Genomic DNA, 16,014 nt, shown 5'->3' with positions numbered 1-16,014 from the left:
TAATTAACCATTAGCAGCATGTATCTGCTAATTAATACAGCAGTTCCATCAGATAACTAAGAAACTTAGACAAATATTTTTCAGAGGCTAAATCTAAAATTACTCTGCAAACTGAATAGACAGACTACATCTCTCTAACCCATAGAATCACAGAATGGCTTGGGTTGGTAAAAGATCTTAAAGGTCATTTAGATCATTCCAACCACATCTTCCACTAGACCAGGTTGCTCCTAGCCCCATCCAACCTGGCTTTGAACCCTGCCAGGGATGGGGCATCCACAACCTCTCTGGACAACCTGTTCCAGCACCTCACCACATTCACAGTCAAGATCTTACTAAATACGCTCTTTTTCAGTTTGAAGCCATTCTCCTGTGTCCCATCACTACAATCATTTGTAAAAAGTTCTTCTGCAGTTTGTCGTCCTTTAGGTAGTGAAGAGCTACTAGAAAGTCTCACAGAGCCCCCTCTTCAGGCTGAACAACCCCAACTCTCTCAGCCTGTCTTCATAGGACATGCTTCCATCCTCTGACCATCTTCACAGCCTTTTCTGGACTCACTCCACCAGGTCCGTGTCCTGCATATGTCAGGAGCCCATACCTGGCTGCAGCATCCCATGTGCTATCTCACCACAGTGGAATAGAGGGACAGAATCACCTCCCTCAACCTGCTGGCCATGCTGCTTTTGAGGCAGTCCAGGATGTACTCGGCTTTCCAGGCTACAAGCTGCCAGCTCACATTGAGCTTTTCATTCCCCAACACCTCCCAAGTCCTTCTCCTCAGGGCTGCTTTCAATCCATTCTCTACCCAGTCTGTACTTGGGGCCCATTGATCTAACCCACCTCTCTCCAGTCTAGAGGTAAGGATGCCATATATGAGACGGTGTCAAATTCCTTGCACAAGTCCGAGTAGCTGATGTCCCTCTTCCTTTATGCTGTGACCTCACTGTAGAAGGCAACTAAATTGGTCACACACTATTTACCTTTAGGGAAGCCCTGTCGGCTGCCACCAATCACCTCCTCATTTCCCAGTTTCCTTAGCACAGTTTCCAGGATGATCTGCTCTGTGATCTTGCTAGGCACAAAGGTCAGGCTGGCCTGGAGTTCCCAACATCTCCCTTTTGCTTTTTTCTCTTTCTAAAAATGAGGATTATGTTTCCACTTTTCCAGGCAGTGGGAACCATGCCAGACTGCCACAACTTTGCAAATATGATGGATAGTGGCTTAATCATTTCATCTAGCAGTTTCTTCAGGAGTGGCAGATGCATCTCATCAGGCCCATGGGCTTTTCCACCTGCATGTTCCTTAGATGGTCGCACACCCTATCTGCTGCAGTGGGCACTTTCTCCATCTCCAGTTCCTGCCTTTGCCTGTGGCAGCCTGGGCAGTGTGGCTGGAGCACTTCTCAGTGAAGACTGAGGGAAAAAGTAAGTCAGTACCTCAGCCTTCTCCATATTCCAATCAGGGCATCTCTTTCCTTCTGGAGAGGGCACACACTTTCTCTGGTCTTCCTTTTATTGCTAACACGCTACAGCCACTTTCCTTGTTGCCCTTGGTGTCCCCAGACAGATTTAATTCTGTCAGGGCTTTAGCTTTCCTAACCTGATCCCAGGCTGCTTGGACAATCCCTCTGGTGAGCTGCTGTTACAGATGTGGTGCATCCTATTGTTAAGCAGGAAAACATCTCTACACCCAAGAAAAAACATGGTATCGTTTTATCAGAAAAATACTTCCGTGTATAAACAACGTATGCTAAAATCACTCTAGTTCAAGCTGCTAACTAACCCCATAAAGAAAATATGTGAGTGCCCTGCCTTGGCAAACAGCCCTTACACCAATGTGGCAAGCAGAGAATTCAAAAGCTACCTACTGCCTATTTATATAGAAATACAGAAAGCTTCACAAAAATGCTCGTTATCTCTTAGTCTCAAAACAACCCACTTCAGATGTCTGCAGTTAAGAAATTAAATCCTTGCAGGACAAGATCTGTGTTTTACCATCTACTCAGTTCAAGGGCAGGCTGGCTCATGCAGTTTGTAGGAAGAATGCACCACAAGGCTGTGAAATTTAGGATTTTCTTTTCTTTTTTTCTTTTTATTTTTTCACAATATGTAATTGCACTGGACTTTAGTTCCCTGCTGGCAAATGTCCTAAGCACTGAATATTAACATGCTGTAAGATTCCAAAGTTAAAATAAAGGCTAGTATACCTTAGAAGTGACAATTTTTAGATATAATACTCCTATTTCAAATACAAATGTGGCACATAGCTCTCAAAAATAGAATTGGCTCTTAAATTTCTCCCTCAATTCAGTATTTATTCAGGTATTTTCATTTGATGATGAGATATAAAATTACTTTTCTGTATCTTAATTAAATTTACAAGTAACAAAAAAAACTATCGGAAAAGGGTCTATACAGCTTTATCAAGCTCTAGGCTTTCAGATTTAGATAACTGAAAACCTGGGCTTATTCAATACAAACTGAAAATAGCTGTTTTTTCCTTACTTTTGCATTTAGAAGATAAGGAAATTTCTTACTCTTCCTCATACAAAATAAACACTTTTTTATTTTGAAACAAAGCCCTTAGTTTAAAAATCTTTTTTAAAGCGGTAGTACATTGTGAACAAAGTGATGCTGGTTGATATTTTCAAACAAGAAATACAGAAATAATTAGGCAAGGAAGTAGCAAACTTATGAAATACTATGTAGATAGTTAAGGGCACTTAAATTAAATTAAAATCTAGTGAAAAGGAAAATCCATTTGACTTCTTCCTTAGTTACCATGGCAAAGTTGATCCTTTACAAGAGTTTGCAAATTCATAATTATTTTTTATTTTGTAATGGAATGATTTGCCCATTGCTGATTATGAAAAAGGTTTTCAATGTATTCTTTTTTTGTCTGGGCATAAAGGACAATTTTCTGTGATCTGTTTAAAATGAGTTTCTTATCCAGCTATTTATTTAACAAATAATTTTTATGGCACAGATTGTGATTTGCTTTTAACTAGGTGTACAGGTTAGACATATACTTTTTTATAATGAAGTACTGCACTTGTTCATTGATGAATGGAGGTTGCTCAAAAGACAGATTTGCAAAAGACCTTCCAACACAAACGGGCCCATTTCCGTGTTTCACAAAATGGACTTCCTACCTGAATTAATTCAGTGTTGTTTTAAGGCTTTATAAAAGCAAGGGTTACTAATCTTGCCAATGGAAGCTTAAAACCAAAAATCACAACCTATCTAGTAGTAAACAAACTGAGGAGCTTTGAATGCTTCCAAAACTTTTAACATGGACACAAGGGACATAAGAAAGCTGTTCTGTTTCCTGAATTCTAGGGAATCTTTTCATGAACTCCCTGAGCCAACATTTAATAACTTCACTCAAATACCCAGAGTCTTCAAAAGTTGATCAACCCCTTCCCAGCTAGATTCTTATTTTTATCTCGGAGACCATCTAAACTGCTATTCTGAGTCTTACTGAAAGCATGTGAGTCCAAGAATGTGTATGATTCACAGAGGAATGGTCCTCAAAAGCATATGCTGTAGGGTCATGACAAAGTGTGACAGACTTAGAGATGTAAAACATCAAGCAAGATGCATGAACTTCTATTAATATGAAAGTTATTTTACAAGCTTCATTAAAAATATTTTCTTGAAGATACAAGAAAAATGTTCAGCATCAGGAACACAAAATCAACAGGCAAACATTTTGATTTTGATCAGTGGCATTTAAAGATTTAAGGAAAATTTTGCTGTCTAATTGTTGTCTCTGATTTTGCTGACTGGGATCGCTCTCTTGAGTGGAATCTAATTTTGCAGATGGATAGAAGGAGATGTCCTTCTGGAAATTTAGAGCCTCTCTGAATAAATTTATTCAATTTAATTCCAATTCAATATTGACACTAACTTGTGTCAACAGTTTCATTGAGTTCCTGTTTCATATAAGTAACACTTTCAGTTTTCATATGATTTCTTGATAATATTTTTGTTTCTTGATAATATGCTTTGTTTAATTATTTTTGAATAATGAAATCTGAAAAATATTTAGCAAGTCATCTCAGAAAGTCACATGGTCTCATAATTTTGGATACATATGTACACATAGCTACCTAGTACACTAAAGGCCTGACAAGTTCTTAATATTTTTTCTGCTGTTCTTCAAATGCGCTTCAAATACACCATACTGTTCATCAGCATAACACAATTTTTTTTCCCCTGTGAGCTGGTTTAGGTTTTTTCCCCTATCTCCTGTGCATGATAAACCAATTGAGTAGGTGTTGATTGCAAAAAAAGGTAGTATTTCCATTTGGGTCTCCTTTGCTATTTTTCTTCTAAGAGTTTTAAAAATCCTAAGTTTTTTATTTTAGTATTTGTTAAAACTGAGTTTTTAACAAATTATCATTTAAAATCAAAGCTGAAAATAAACTCCTCTCAAACCCCAGGCTGTTTCTATACTCCCAACAGCTAGAAATTTTAACAAAGAGGAAGAAAACAGAAAAGAAAGTTGCTGTAAGGCTGTTAAGCAGCAGCCCACACATTAGAAGCACTGTGGGGTTTTTTTGATTTAGTTTTTTGTTGATTTGGGGTTTTTTTCGGTTTTTTGTTCTGTTTTGTTTTGGTTTTGTTATTGTTTCTGTTTGTTTTGGATTTTTTAACTATCATTCATGAGTACCCTCAGTTATGCTGCGTTAGGAGATAATGAGAGGTTTTGTTTCTCCAGGTCAGAGGGGAATACTGCAGGGAGTATCTTTGGAGTGCACTCTGAGAGATCACTGACACTTACAAAAACAATGAGCAAACAATCTTTGGAGCTTTGCTTCCCACCAGTAGAGAGGAAATAGTTTAGAATGTGATGAATAAACTCATGATCTTCAAAAAGAGAACAAGGTTGAGCAGAAAAAAAGCCAAAAACCTTCCTACACACACACACAAAAAAAAAAACAAAACCAAAAACCAGAACCAAAAAAATCCTATTGCCAAATAACCAAAGAAAAACACTCCAACCTTACAGAAAATTAGGAAGCAGCCACAACAGCAAAAGGAGTCCAGAAATCATGGAAGCATTTAAGAAATAATATCAACATTAGAAATAGAACCAGGCCAATTCAGAAGAGGGAGAAATGCAGTCAAAGACTGATCAACTAAATCATAGATGCTTCATTTTCTGGAAGAATCAATGGAAAGTTCCCTGTGAGTGTGTACCTTACAGTGATTGAGTACCAGGAAGCACACAAGACATCATTAGAAACACAAAATACAACGCAAACAGCGATATATGCAAAAACAACTGAAATAATTCTGACACTATTCAGTCCCCACTTCTATTTGGTATCTAGTACCAAATAGTTGCCAATCTAGAATACTATGTGAAGAACCTGCTACTATTTGGCTCTATTAGCCTATGTCAAATGCATTCATTTGAGCAGGAATTTTCTTTATGAGCATGCCATGTTAAGAGCCACACCAGAAAAAGTGTCTAGCATAGGCTGAAAACCTACTTAGAAAATAATATTCTAAATATGTTCTAACCATATTTGGCTAAAATTGGTAACAAATACCCCCTGAAGTATTCATGAAGCAGGTCTGTAGTGTTTGCCTGGAACATAGTAATAGTCAACACTCACACTACTCTTCCAAGTAATAAAACAGAAACATATTAGACTTTTAAGTGACTTGACCCCAAGGACAAAGGAATGGCTTTTTATAGTAGGCCACAACCAGACTTCAAAGATATCCTGACAAACAAGAAAAAAACAATTTGTAAATAGAGGATCAGGCTCAGAGTAGACAAGGAAATGGCTCCACACTCAGACCAGGTTAAACAAGTGCAGAAACAGGGAGAAATCCACCAGTTGAGAGCTAGCAGTGCAGAAGAGGATGAGGTGGATATAACTGATCTCAATGGTAACAGGAGAGGATGGCACGCAAGCCTGGCTGCTGTTGGAAAAGCACTATCCTTGCCTTTTGGGAGTGACAGGGCTGGCCAGAGACCAAGACTCCAGGCCATTCCTACTTTTGCTACAAAAATACCTCCAAAGGTCAGACTGGTGAGGAACTTAAGGTTTTGTTGCTCATTTCGCGGACTTTGTTTTGTGTTATCGCCCATCATGGGTTGTCCTTTGGGCAGCCTTGTTCTTAACCAATACCCTGACATAAGAGCTGACCTTGATGACAGCTCATTCCCTCAGGTTCTGTCCTTGCAGCACACAGATCAGTTTTCAAAGAGGAATATTTAGGAATATTTAGGATAATGATACTGAAGTATCATTATGGGAGAGAGATGATACAAATTTAATGGACAGAGAGCTATAGATAGCCTGGTTTAATAGTCCATTATAACTCTATAGTCAGCGGGTGTGGGGCTCAGTGTGCTTTCAAAGCATCTTTTAGATCTGCCAAGTCCATGCTATTCCAAAAGGCTGGAGACATGCTGCTGGTTGTCCATTGCCCACAGCACAGCCTCGAATCACCACAACACAGGGTGTCACTGCTCTGCATTTCTCAATCCCAATCCTATTTCACCTTCTTTATCTACTTTTGCCAAGAGACCTCTGGAATGCAGTTTACAGCCATCTACACAGTGAACAGCTTGAAGAAGAAACAGGGATTTAGCTTCTTTATGTACCTATAAACAACTTACTAAGTGTGAGAGTGCAAGGCTTTGACCTTAGCTAAAGGTGTGCTCAGTTTACCCTTTAAACTCCACGGACAGCGAAGGCTGACCATTGTCTGTCCCAACCTTAGCATTCTGTCTTCCTGATACTCCTGCTGCTGCTTCTGTTCCATCTCTGTTTTGACTGCTATTCAATCACATTTTCTCCTATGCATCCTTGAATTTTCTGCCCTCAGTAAATGCTAATTCTCCTCTGAACTCTGCTGAAATTCAATAGATTTCTAACATATATATCTTAAAATATAGTATCTAAAGCATTATTTTCAAGAGCATAAAACCTCTTTCATGACATTCTATCATACATCTTTAGGAATAATTCTTCCGGTGAAAAAACTGCTTTTCAAAATCAATTTTTATAGACAGTGTTATCAGCTACTTAGATATAGGATTTTAAAGGGTTTTGTTATTCTCAACACACTATATAATCCCCAAGGAACTTGCAGTGGTGAATCCTTCCTCTCACTTTCCCCTGTGACCCTTCAGTGATTTAGCTGAGTTCCTTGTTTCAGATACAAAAAGGAAAAGCTGATGTCCTTCCCTGAGCAGAAAGTGCAATGCATCAATATGATCATGCAGAAATAATGTACAAAATAACCAGAACTGTACATTTATTATTACCCATATATTATTATAACCATACCTGCATCTTATGATAAACAAACATATTTTTATTCTATGTACATAAGTTTGATGATTTTTTCCCCTAAATAATATGCAAAAAGAAAAGTAACAGAATCACATTCCATTCTGAACTTTTTCAAGCTCCTAAGAAAAGAATAATTCAGGAGACTGGGGACTTGTCAATTGTCTTCTGCCAAAAAGAAATAATACACAGGAATTTTCATTTGTTTCCTGAAGTAAATTTCTAAATTCTTTATCCTTCACTTCTCCAAAATGCAGAAGTCATAATGCAATAGGAATATTATGATTACTTTTCAGAAACACATTTCTACTTTGATTGGCACTTTCCAAATACAGATTTTTGTTTAAAAGCTTATTCCATATAGCATCGCTACTGTCAAATTATATTTATCACATGAGCTTTCAAAACATAAACATAACTGAAACATAGACTTAAAAGCAAAATGGTTTATTATTCCCTTTTTAAGGTGAATATATGCTACAATTAGCACTAACATTCCGAGGATACAACATTTCCACTAAAACTACAGAGATAAGTAAATCTGTTCATAAAAGGATATAACTTTGCTTAAAAATATGAAATATAAAAATAGAATTAAAACCTCAGCTCCTTATTTACCTGTCCCTGAATGCAACGTATGGAGCAGAAACTGAAGAAACCCAGCAAACATAGCAGCTTCAGCAAGAGAATGTTTAAAGCACAGCTGGCATCTAGTAGGTTGCTGAATCCAGCCTGCAAGTGTAGCAAAACCGTAATGCCAGCAAAAACCCACTTCAGTGTGAAGGAGACGATCTAAAAGAAGTCATGAGGTCCTTGCGTCCTGATTCTAAGCCAAATTATTCTGCAGTGTCAAACACTCGACACCAGTGACACCGAACAGGGCTAACGAGAGCTCCTGTCAGCAAAACAAATCTCTGCAGTGTAGTGCAAGCATCGATTACTGCATTCCTCCGCTGCAATGACAGCGAGTTGCAGCCTTTAGTTCATGGTTTTAGGAACCCAGAATCAACATTCCTCAGGAAATAAGATGGGGGGGGGGGGATAAGCTCCTTCCTCTCTGGGTAGAACAGGAAAGAAGTTTCTTAGTGCTTTTAAGCCAACAAGCTCAGGCACCTAAGTAATCAATACCACTGCTGCAGTTATTATTTATATTCAGCAGTGGTGCACTGAACAAGTTTAATCAACTGCATAGACGAAGAAATTGTGTTTAGGAAATGTGGCTTTTTAAATTTATGTAAAACATCCCAAGCTGCAGATTTACTTCTAACACACTGAAAACACAAATGGCAGAGAAAAACTTACCACTTTTTACAAATTAATAGGATAATTTGATTCTTTTCATATGTAACAGATGCGTGCATGGAAACATAATTTTATATAAGAAAAATATACTCCAAATAAAAACCCCCAGGAAATAAAATTTTGTATTCCAAATTACATGTTCAAGATAAAACAGAAAAGCAGAACTTGTATTTGCAAAAGCCAGATGATTAGAGAATTATAGCTAATAGAATTTACTAAAGTATTAAATCTACTGTAATCGTATTCAAATGATACAACAATAAGACTATTTCTGTGGCAGAGATAGCCTTCCTCTGTACATAAAGATGGTTTTCTGCAGCCTATCTACATACTGCAGGACTTCCAATATACAATGCAGGACATCCAAAATACAAAAAACCTCCTGTTTAGAAACTAAAATGTGAAACAGTAAAGCAAACGAAGAAAAGCTTAAAAGGGATAAAATATAAACAGTAAAGCTAATGAGAGCTTACAGCTCTTTCATACTTAATATATGGATCTATTAGTAATAATGAAAATAAACTTTTAATCAAGTTGTTTCCCTGTAATTCTGGATCAAACCCAAGGTACTGAACACTCTCTTTCACACTCCCACATGTCAGTCAACAGCAAAAGCCACAGAATATCCCTGGCCACTGCTGACTTTAAGCGTCCCCTTTAACTCTGCTTTACTTACAGACATGCCCTTGTTAGGAGGAGATGGTTAGTTTGGAGGAGAACAGTGTCCAGTCTTTATATATTTCAAGAGACAGCGATCATCTGCTACTGACCAAGGAACTTACACCCAGCTTTCTCCTGAAACCAGAAACATTTCTTGCAAAACAAAAGACCATTTTGTTTCTTGCAAAAGAAACAAAAGACCAAGCATGCCAAGTGCCTGATGCTTCCACGGCACATCCACTGACCCTTCTGCACTCCTCCTTGAAGGATGACCTCCTCTTCTGCCAGGGCAGGCATTGAGGGCTTTGCCTCACTTTCAGAACACAGCATACCTGGGTCCTGCACACACACCTCTCCTCACCTGCACATACTAAACAAGGCAGGGGATTTTGTCATAACAAAAATCAACAGATGAAAAATTCTTGCTTGCTACAACCTCAGAATTTGTAAATGAGACTGTACTGTATGGGGCTTGTTTTCTGACTTATTTCAAGTGTTCTTGTCATTCTTGTCATACATGTGTCTGTGAAAAAAATAATGAACTGTTTTCCCAAACACATTTAGGAAGGTTGTTTGTGTTTCATGGTGTTGTTAAAGCTCTCACTGTCTCCTACTCCCCTATGTGATAACTCCTCCCTGCTCTCCCAGCAGGCAGTTCTCTATGCCCATTTTCCCAGCTGCTGTCCCTAGCCATGAGTTCTGCCCAAGCCCTGCCTAAATAGCCCAGCCTAACAGCTTCAGATGGCAGAGGTGTCTGCAAGTATTTGCTGAAAATAAGGGAAGAGAGGGACAACAGAAGAATGTTCTGAGGTCAGAAAGGGCATTTTGCAGAAAAGAACAGTACCACCAACTCCAGCATGCACTGCTCATCCCTAAGGGTGAATTTCATTCCTCCCAGCCTCAGACACATCAAGCCTTTCTGGCTGCCCCAAAGGCTTGTCTGACAGCTTAAGAATAAAGTGCTGATAGTTGGTCTATTTACTTTTACATCCATTAACAGTGTCAAAGCATAGGAAACTAACTGTAAAACTGGACATCATTCCATTTTCCTAGTAAAAATACATAATTAAGTAATAACACACTTTCAAACTTTGTACAGGATAGCACTGCCTTTGTAATCTCTGCAGGTTTTTACCCATGCAAATGATTTTATTGCCACTATCTTCTGAGGCACGTTACACTAGGCAGCTGATAGTTAGATATTGACCACCATATTTTAGCTCTTCATAATCTTCCTGCTAATAGCTGGTCTAGATCTTAATCTGTGTATGATAATCCTGCAGTTATAGAAATTTCTAACACCATTAGAAAAGCATGAGATTGTTCAATCTCACACAACTCTACCATTATTCAAGTTTTAGGAGAACAAATTCCAAGCATTAAACATGTGGTTCAGCTTTATGCCTGGGTGAAAATGCAACTGTCCTCTAAACCAAAAGTTTTACAACAATTTTTTGGAAAGAGAAAAGTCAGAGAATAGTCCCAAGCTTAATTCTGTAGCACAAAAAGACCAATTCAAGTAAATAAACTCCTATGCTTAAAGTTGGAATATAAGTTAGAAAATCAGAGAAGCAAGGAAAAAGAAATCTGCTGCAGTCCCCCAGACCTCAAAGCCAAGTTACAATGGAATATATTCTAATACAATTTCAGGAGTCTCAGAAACAATATTATCTATTGTATATGACATTTTGCACTGCAGCCCTGTCTGATCTGCTTCAAAAGGTCCTGGCTATTGTGGGAGATGGACAGACACTAGACAAGCCACATTCCACACCTCTACAAGGAGGGAAAGAAAAGGACCTGGGAAACTACATACTGAGATGGTTATGGAGCAAATCCTTCCGGAATGCAGTCCCAAACCCATGAAGGCGAAGAAGGTGGCTGGGAACCACCTGCACAACTTTACCAAGGACAAATCTTGCCTGACCAGTATGCCTTCAGGATCTGCAGGCAAGGGCACAGCAGCAGATATTGCTTAACTGCAGCACAGCTTCCAACCAAGTCTCTCACAATATCCCTCCAGCCAAATCAGAGAGCTTTGCATTGACTGGTGAACTGTGAAGTGGGTGGAAAACTGACCTCACCACTTGACTCAAGTGATGGACTAAAGACTGGAGTTTGACTGGTGGTAAATTGCTAGACACATAAAAAAGGACCAGAACAAACATGCATGGGGAAGAAACGAGGCTTTCCTTTGCTCTGCTAGCAGCACTCCAGACCACCAAAGCTCTACAGTGAGCTCACAGAAAACTTCAAGTGGTATTTGGCTTTGCATCCAGAATTAAACTCATTAGAAAAAACATACTTGCTTCTGATAGGCTTAAGTGCAGTGTTTAGCTAAGACTGAGCTAATTAAAACACTTGCAGCATAAGTACAGCTTCTCTTCAGTAAAGTATTGCCCAGTGAAGAGACTGAATGCTTTTCAGTCTCTTTTTCATATTCTTTGGCAAAATAGTAACAACTTTGCAAAGAAAATGTTGGACCATTTACCAGAGAAAGACTTCTATACATAAATATACAAATACATAAATTCACACACTTCTGAAGAAGTGTTTATGGATTGACATAGGACCAATTGTGAAATTTTTCATAACTATTGAAAAAAAAAAGAGGTTAAGAACCTGTGGTGAAAAAGACATATAGCTCCTTAAAGGAATGTCTGCCTTTAAACACACGTTAAACTTGTTAGAGCTCATCAAATTTCCTCTTCTTTCAGGCATGAGCATATTCTGTTTATATTCCTAGCCAGGTAACAAAAAAATTTTAAAAAGCACCAAAGGTGAAATTAGGTTGTCAAATCAACAGAGTAATATGCTGAAGCCAGTAAGTTTGGTCTTTTATTTAGCTTGAGCTAAATCAATGTCATGCCGTTGTTGCTCCACAGCTTTCAATTCAAACCTTGATCCAAGCTAATCAATTCTAAGTGAAAGTGAAGTAATGTGGCATCAGTCTGAACAGCACCATGTAAAACCACCCATTGGGAGCAGGCTGTGGTGTGCCTCCACTGGCATCCCAGAATTAGGGCGTGACCACATTGTTTCTGGATGTCCTCTGGGGCAGTTTTACAGAACATCACCCACCATTTTGCAGCAGACTGGAAGACAGAAGAGCATTTCTGCACAATCAAGTGGTAGGAACCCTTTCAAGCACACAGGTCTGAAAGAGTCAGTAAGGAAATGCCCTGCTATTTATGCTTTTGCAACCAGCATTCCAAGTTCCACTGTCAATGGTTTAGTACTGTGCTGCCAGTGATGTTTCATTTCCCACTCCTCCCCCTGGGACTGACTCGATTGCTCTTGACTCCTCTGAGGAAGATGATCGTGACAGTGAAACTGGAAAGAGAAAAAATGAGCACTCACCCTAGCAAACCTAGGCTTCAATCCCATAGGTGCAGTGGCTGAGATCTTTGCTACCCAACCTTTGTGATTCAGTAATTTTGCAATCCATTTATCTCAGTTTCCTTAACTACTATCAAAAGCCAACAAGTCCTAAGATAGATAATTTTGATAACTGGCCTTGACGGAGGAGAATCTACTGACAGTCAAGAGAGAACATCAGTGCAAATCTAACAGTGCAGACACTGCCAGATTTACAGATTTCTGGACTTCTTCTGACATCCAAGGATGATGAACTGACCTCTGCGTGTACGGAGATTTTGTGGAGTATTTTTGTTCATGACAAGGGCAGTAAGTAACATATTAACTTAGAATATCCATAAAAGATCTGCTGGATTGCATTTTTTAGAGCCAAAGGTCATTTTAAACAAACCCTAATTCAAGCAATTTGCTCAGCTATCCAATTGCTACTCAAAGCCAGATGCTTTCAGTTAAATGGTGACAAATCTGCAGGCACCGACTTTACAATTTACTGATCAATGACATCAAAACATTATTTTTGTTCCCAGCTAAACTACTGTTTCTGGTTGTTGTGTTACTGTTTCCACCCACACCCCACAGCACAGTGGATCTGGAAGACCCATATTCCAAGTCCCTTCCCTGCCTGATGCAGGGCAAGCTGGTTGGAAGGGCTGCTATGCCAGCACCACTTTTGACAGCCATGCTCAAGTACAGGCTTGAACTGACAGAACCAAATTGCTGCAATCCATTCAGCCTGTAGGAAGAGGCTGCAGGCATCCACCTGCACTTGAGTCTTCCTGCCAAAAGAGAAGTCGAGCAAAACGCATTTCATTCAAACCTGGACTACAGCAAAAATAGGAGAATCCACCTAAGGTGACAATGTCATTACAGCTTATTTAATTCAGCCACATACCCTTACAAAAATTCCTCAAAAAAATTTTTTTCCCTCTTCAAAAACTCTCCACCCCCATTATGAAGTAAAAAACCAAAAGATTACACATGTCCTGAACTAAGTTCTGTACAGGCTATGATTGAAAGGTTATACAGCCATGGGTGATAGACATTTGTGTGTTACTATTTTATTCTGTTTCCGTACTTCAGGATAATTTTGACAATTTAACTCACATTATTTCCTTTTCCTTTCCTTACTACCTAAGAAGATGTAGACATGGTTTAATTTCTGAATCCTTCTACAATTCAGATTCCTCCCAGATCCTTTAAATCTAGAAAATGTCAGGTTTAAACCTAGAAATTAAAGCAGCAGTACCATACATACTGACCATTCCAAAAGGAACCTCTATTAAGCAGCATTTTCTATTATTTTAAAATGTTATATACCATCCAGACAAAAAAAAATTATAATTGCTAAAACCACACATCTAAATGTAGGGTTTAATGGCTATTTTAAGCATTGTCAGAAAATTCATTCCTAATCCTTATAAAAATTTTCTAGGGCAAAGTAAGATTAGATCCACAGTAGCACAGAGAACTGATGTTATGATGGCAACATGCCTAAAATTCACGTCAATATTTGTTGTTGCAGCTTTTTTTTTAAGGGAAACTATGCTGATATATTAGAACTTTTTAAGGATATATTTGAAGAGAAGTCAAAATGCAAATGGTACCTCTGTTTAAGGAAAAAAAATCTGCTCACTGAAAAAATTAAATGTTTTCCTAAGTGTTTCAGTGACTTGTAGGAATAGTCATTCCCTAAGAGCTTCTTAGCAGTGATCTTTAAAACCTGGTAACGAGAACAGATTAACCAACTTTGTTTATAACTGATTTCAGAGCAACCTTTCTGTGGAAAAGAGCCAGCAACAGCACACCTGGATTTATTCCCAAACATTCAGTTCCAATTCCATTCATAGGGGCCTGTTTTGCCCTTCCCCAAACATTGTCTGCTTAAAGAGAGTGACAACTCCTCTATGCAAATCAGTAATGGAGATAACTGAACCTACCCGGGTACACTGATAAGGTTCAGTGTGTTACACAAAAATTGGCAGAAACAGCAAACACCAGAATGTTTTGAGAACCTACATCTATTTGAAATTGTATTTCTGAGTTCCTTTGTAAGGTCCTATTTTATCTGTAAATGCAAGTCACTTTTATACTATATCCTAAGTAAAATCTGAGCCTGTAGAGAATACAAAATTCCTAGGAGTACAATGTATTTTGATACAAACTGACACAAATTCACTGTGCTAGTGCTCTGGAGCGTGACAGGCAAGAGCTGGCATTACACTGCTGAACGACCCAGGACTTTGCAGAGTTGAAACCACTAGCCCTGAGCTCATGACACTGGTAAGGATTCACTGCCAAAGCAGAAGTTTTTGCTCACCTGGTAATTCAGCTGAGACCTGCATGAAGTGCATGTGGGTTACAGAGAGTCACCAGGGGAGCACTGCTTTGCCCAGCATGAGCTTCCTGCTCTGCAAAGCTGTGTGTCACTCCTGCCCAAAGCTGACAGGACACCAGTGCCTGGTGAAATTCCCACCTCAGAGGCGGGAGCAGGGCTAAGGCACTCCAAGAACTCTATCCAGCTGCTCCAGAATGACATTTCCTCTCTTGAGACACCTGCTGATGATCTTTAATGCAGAACATTCTGACTTTCAAAGACATGACAGAGGCAAAGAATAAAACAAAAAAATCTTCAGGATTTTATCTTCATGCATAGCTCTATTCCCTACCTCTGGGACAATGTCCTGTTAATTACATAATATGATCCTTGAAGTATTTAACTAGAACAGACTCTAATAGCAGACATACATTCTATTTCATATAAATATATATATTCACAAACTTGTACACGTCCCAGAAAAATCTTGTCTTAGTAATTCTGTGAAACTACAGTAAAACAAAGAATATTAAAACATTCCTTCTTATACATTATTGTATATTTTCTTTTTGTCCCTGAACCCATTTGACTGCAGCATATCCTTCCCCTAAGGATATTTAGTGTAAGTAGGAGGAGAATATGCAGCTCCACCAAGTTTTCTTAAGCACAAACACAGAGAGTCATGTGTAGATATGCAACTCTGGACCTCCCAAATTTTGAAAATATGGCTTATGATCCTCAAACAAGAGTATCTTTTCCTTGTTATGTTTTGTGTTTTTTCCCTGAGGATAGGACTCAATTCAAGAAGTGAATAACTCCTTCCATAGAGCTACTCATGTCAGTGTCATTTCCATATGCAGGAAGGATATGTCCCATACATCATTTGTAACACTAAAGCTACAGGATGATGTAAATCTGCCTATGGAAAAAAAAAATGCCCATGCAGATAAGATCTGAATAAGGTTTTCCATTTACTGGTTCAAGTAGTAAAGTGTGCCTGTATTTCCAGATTCTCTCTGTGCTGAGAGAAACTATCTTGCCC

The 16,014-nt window shown here is 38.7% G+C and overlaps 1 protein-coding gene across 9 annotated transcripts in view; it reads right to left on the bottom strand.

The window, feature by feature from the left end:
* The window catches only part of RIMS1 (regulating synaptic membrane exocytosis 1), a gene marked incomplete at both ends in the record, with an annotated part of 301,933 nt that overhangs the window by 127,142 nt on the left and 158,777 nt on the right, over window positions 1-16,014 (bottom strand). For 5 of the 9 annotated variants that reach the window (XM_084203374.1, XM_084203375.1, XM_084203376.1 and 2 more), the window contains one exon: window positions 7,937-7,988. The exons of the other annotated variants lie outside the window; for them this stretch is intronic. In XM_084203374.1, coding sequence (XP_084059500.1) covers window positions 7,937-7,988 — 52 coding nt within the window. Of the gene's footprint in view, window positions 1-7,936; window positions 7,989-16,014 lie in introns of those variants that run through there. 9 annotated transcript variants of the gene reach the window in all.

Source organism: Fringilla coelebs (assembly GCF_963513975.1).
Source record: "Fringilla coelebs genome assembly, chromosome: 3".
In the NCBI taxonomy this organism is placed as follows: Eukaryota; Metazoa; Chordata; class Aves; order Passeriformes; family Fringillidae; genus Fringilla; species Fringilla coelebs.
The sequence above is the reverse complement of the archived record's forward strand: the minus strand, read 5'-3'. Positions and strand labels throughout refer to the sequence as shown.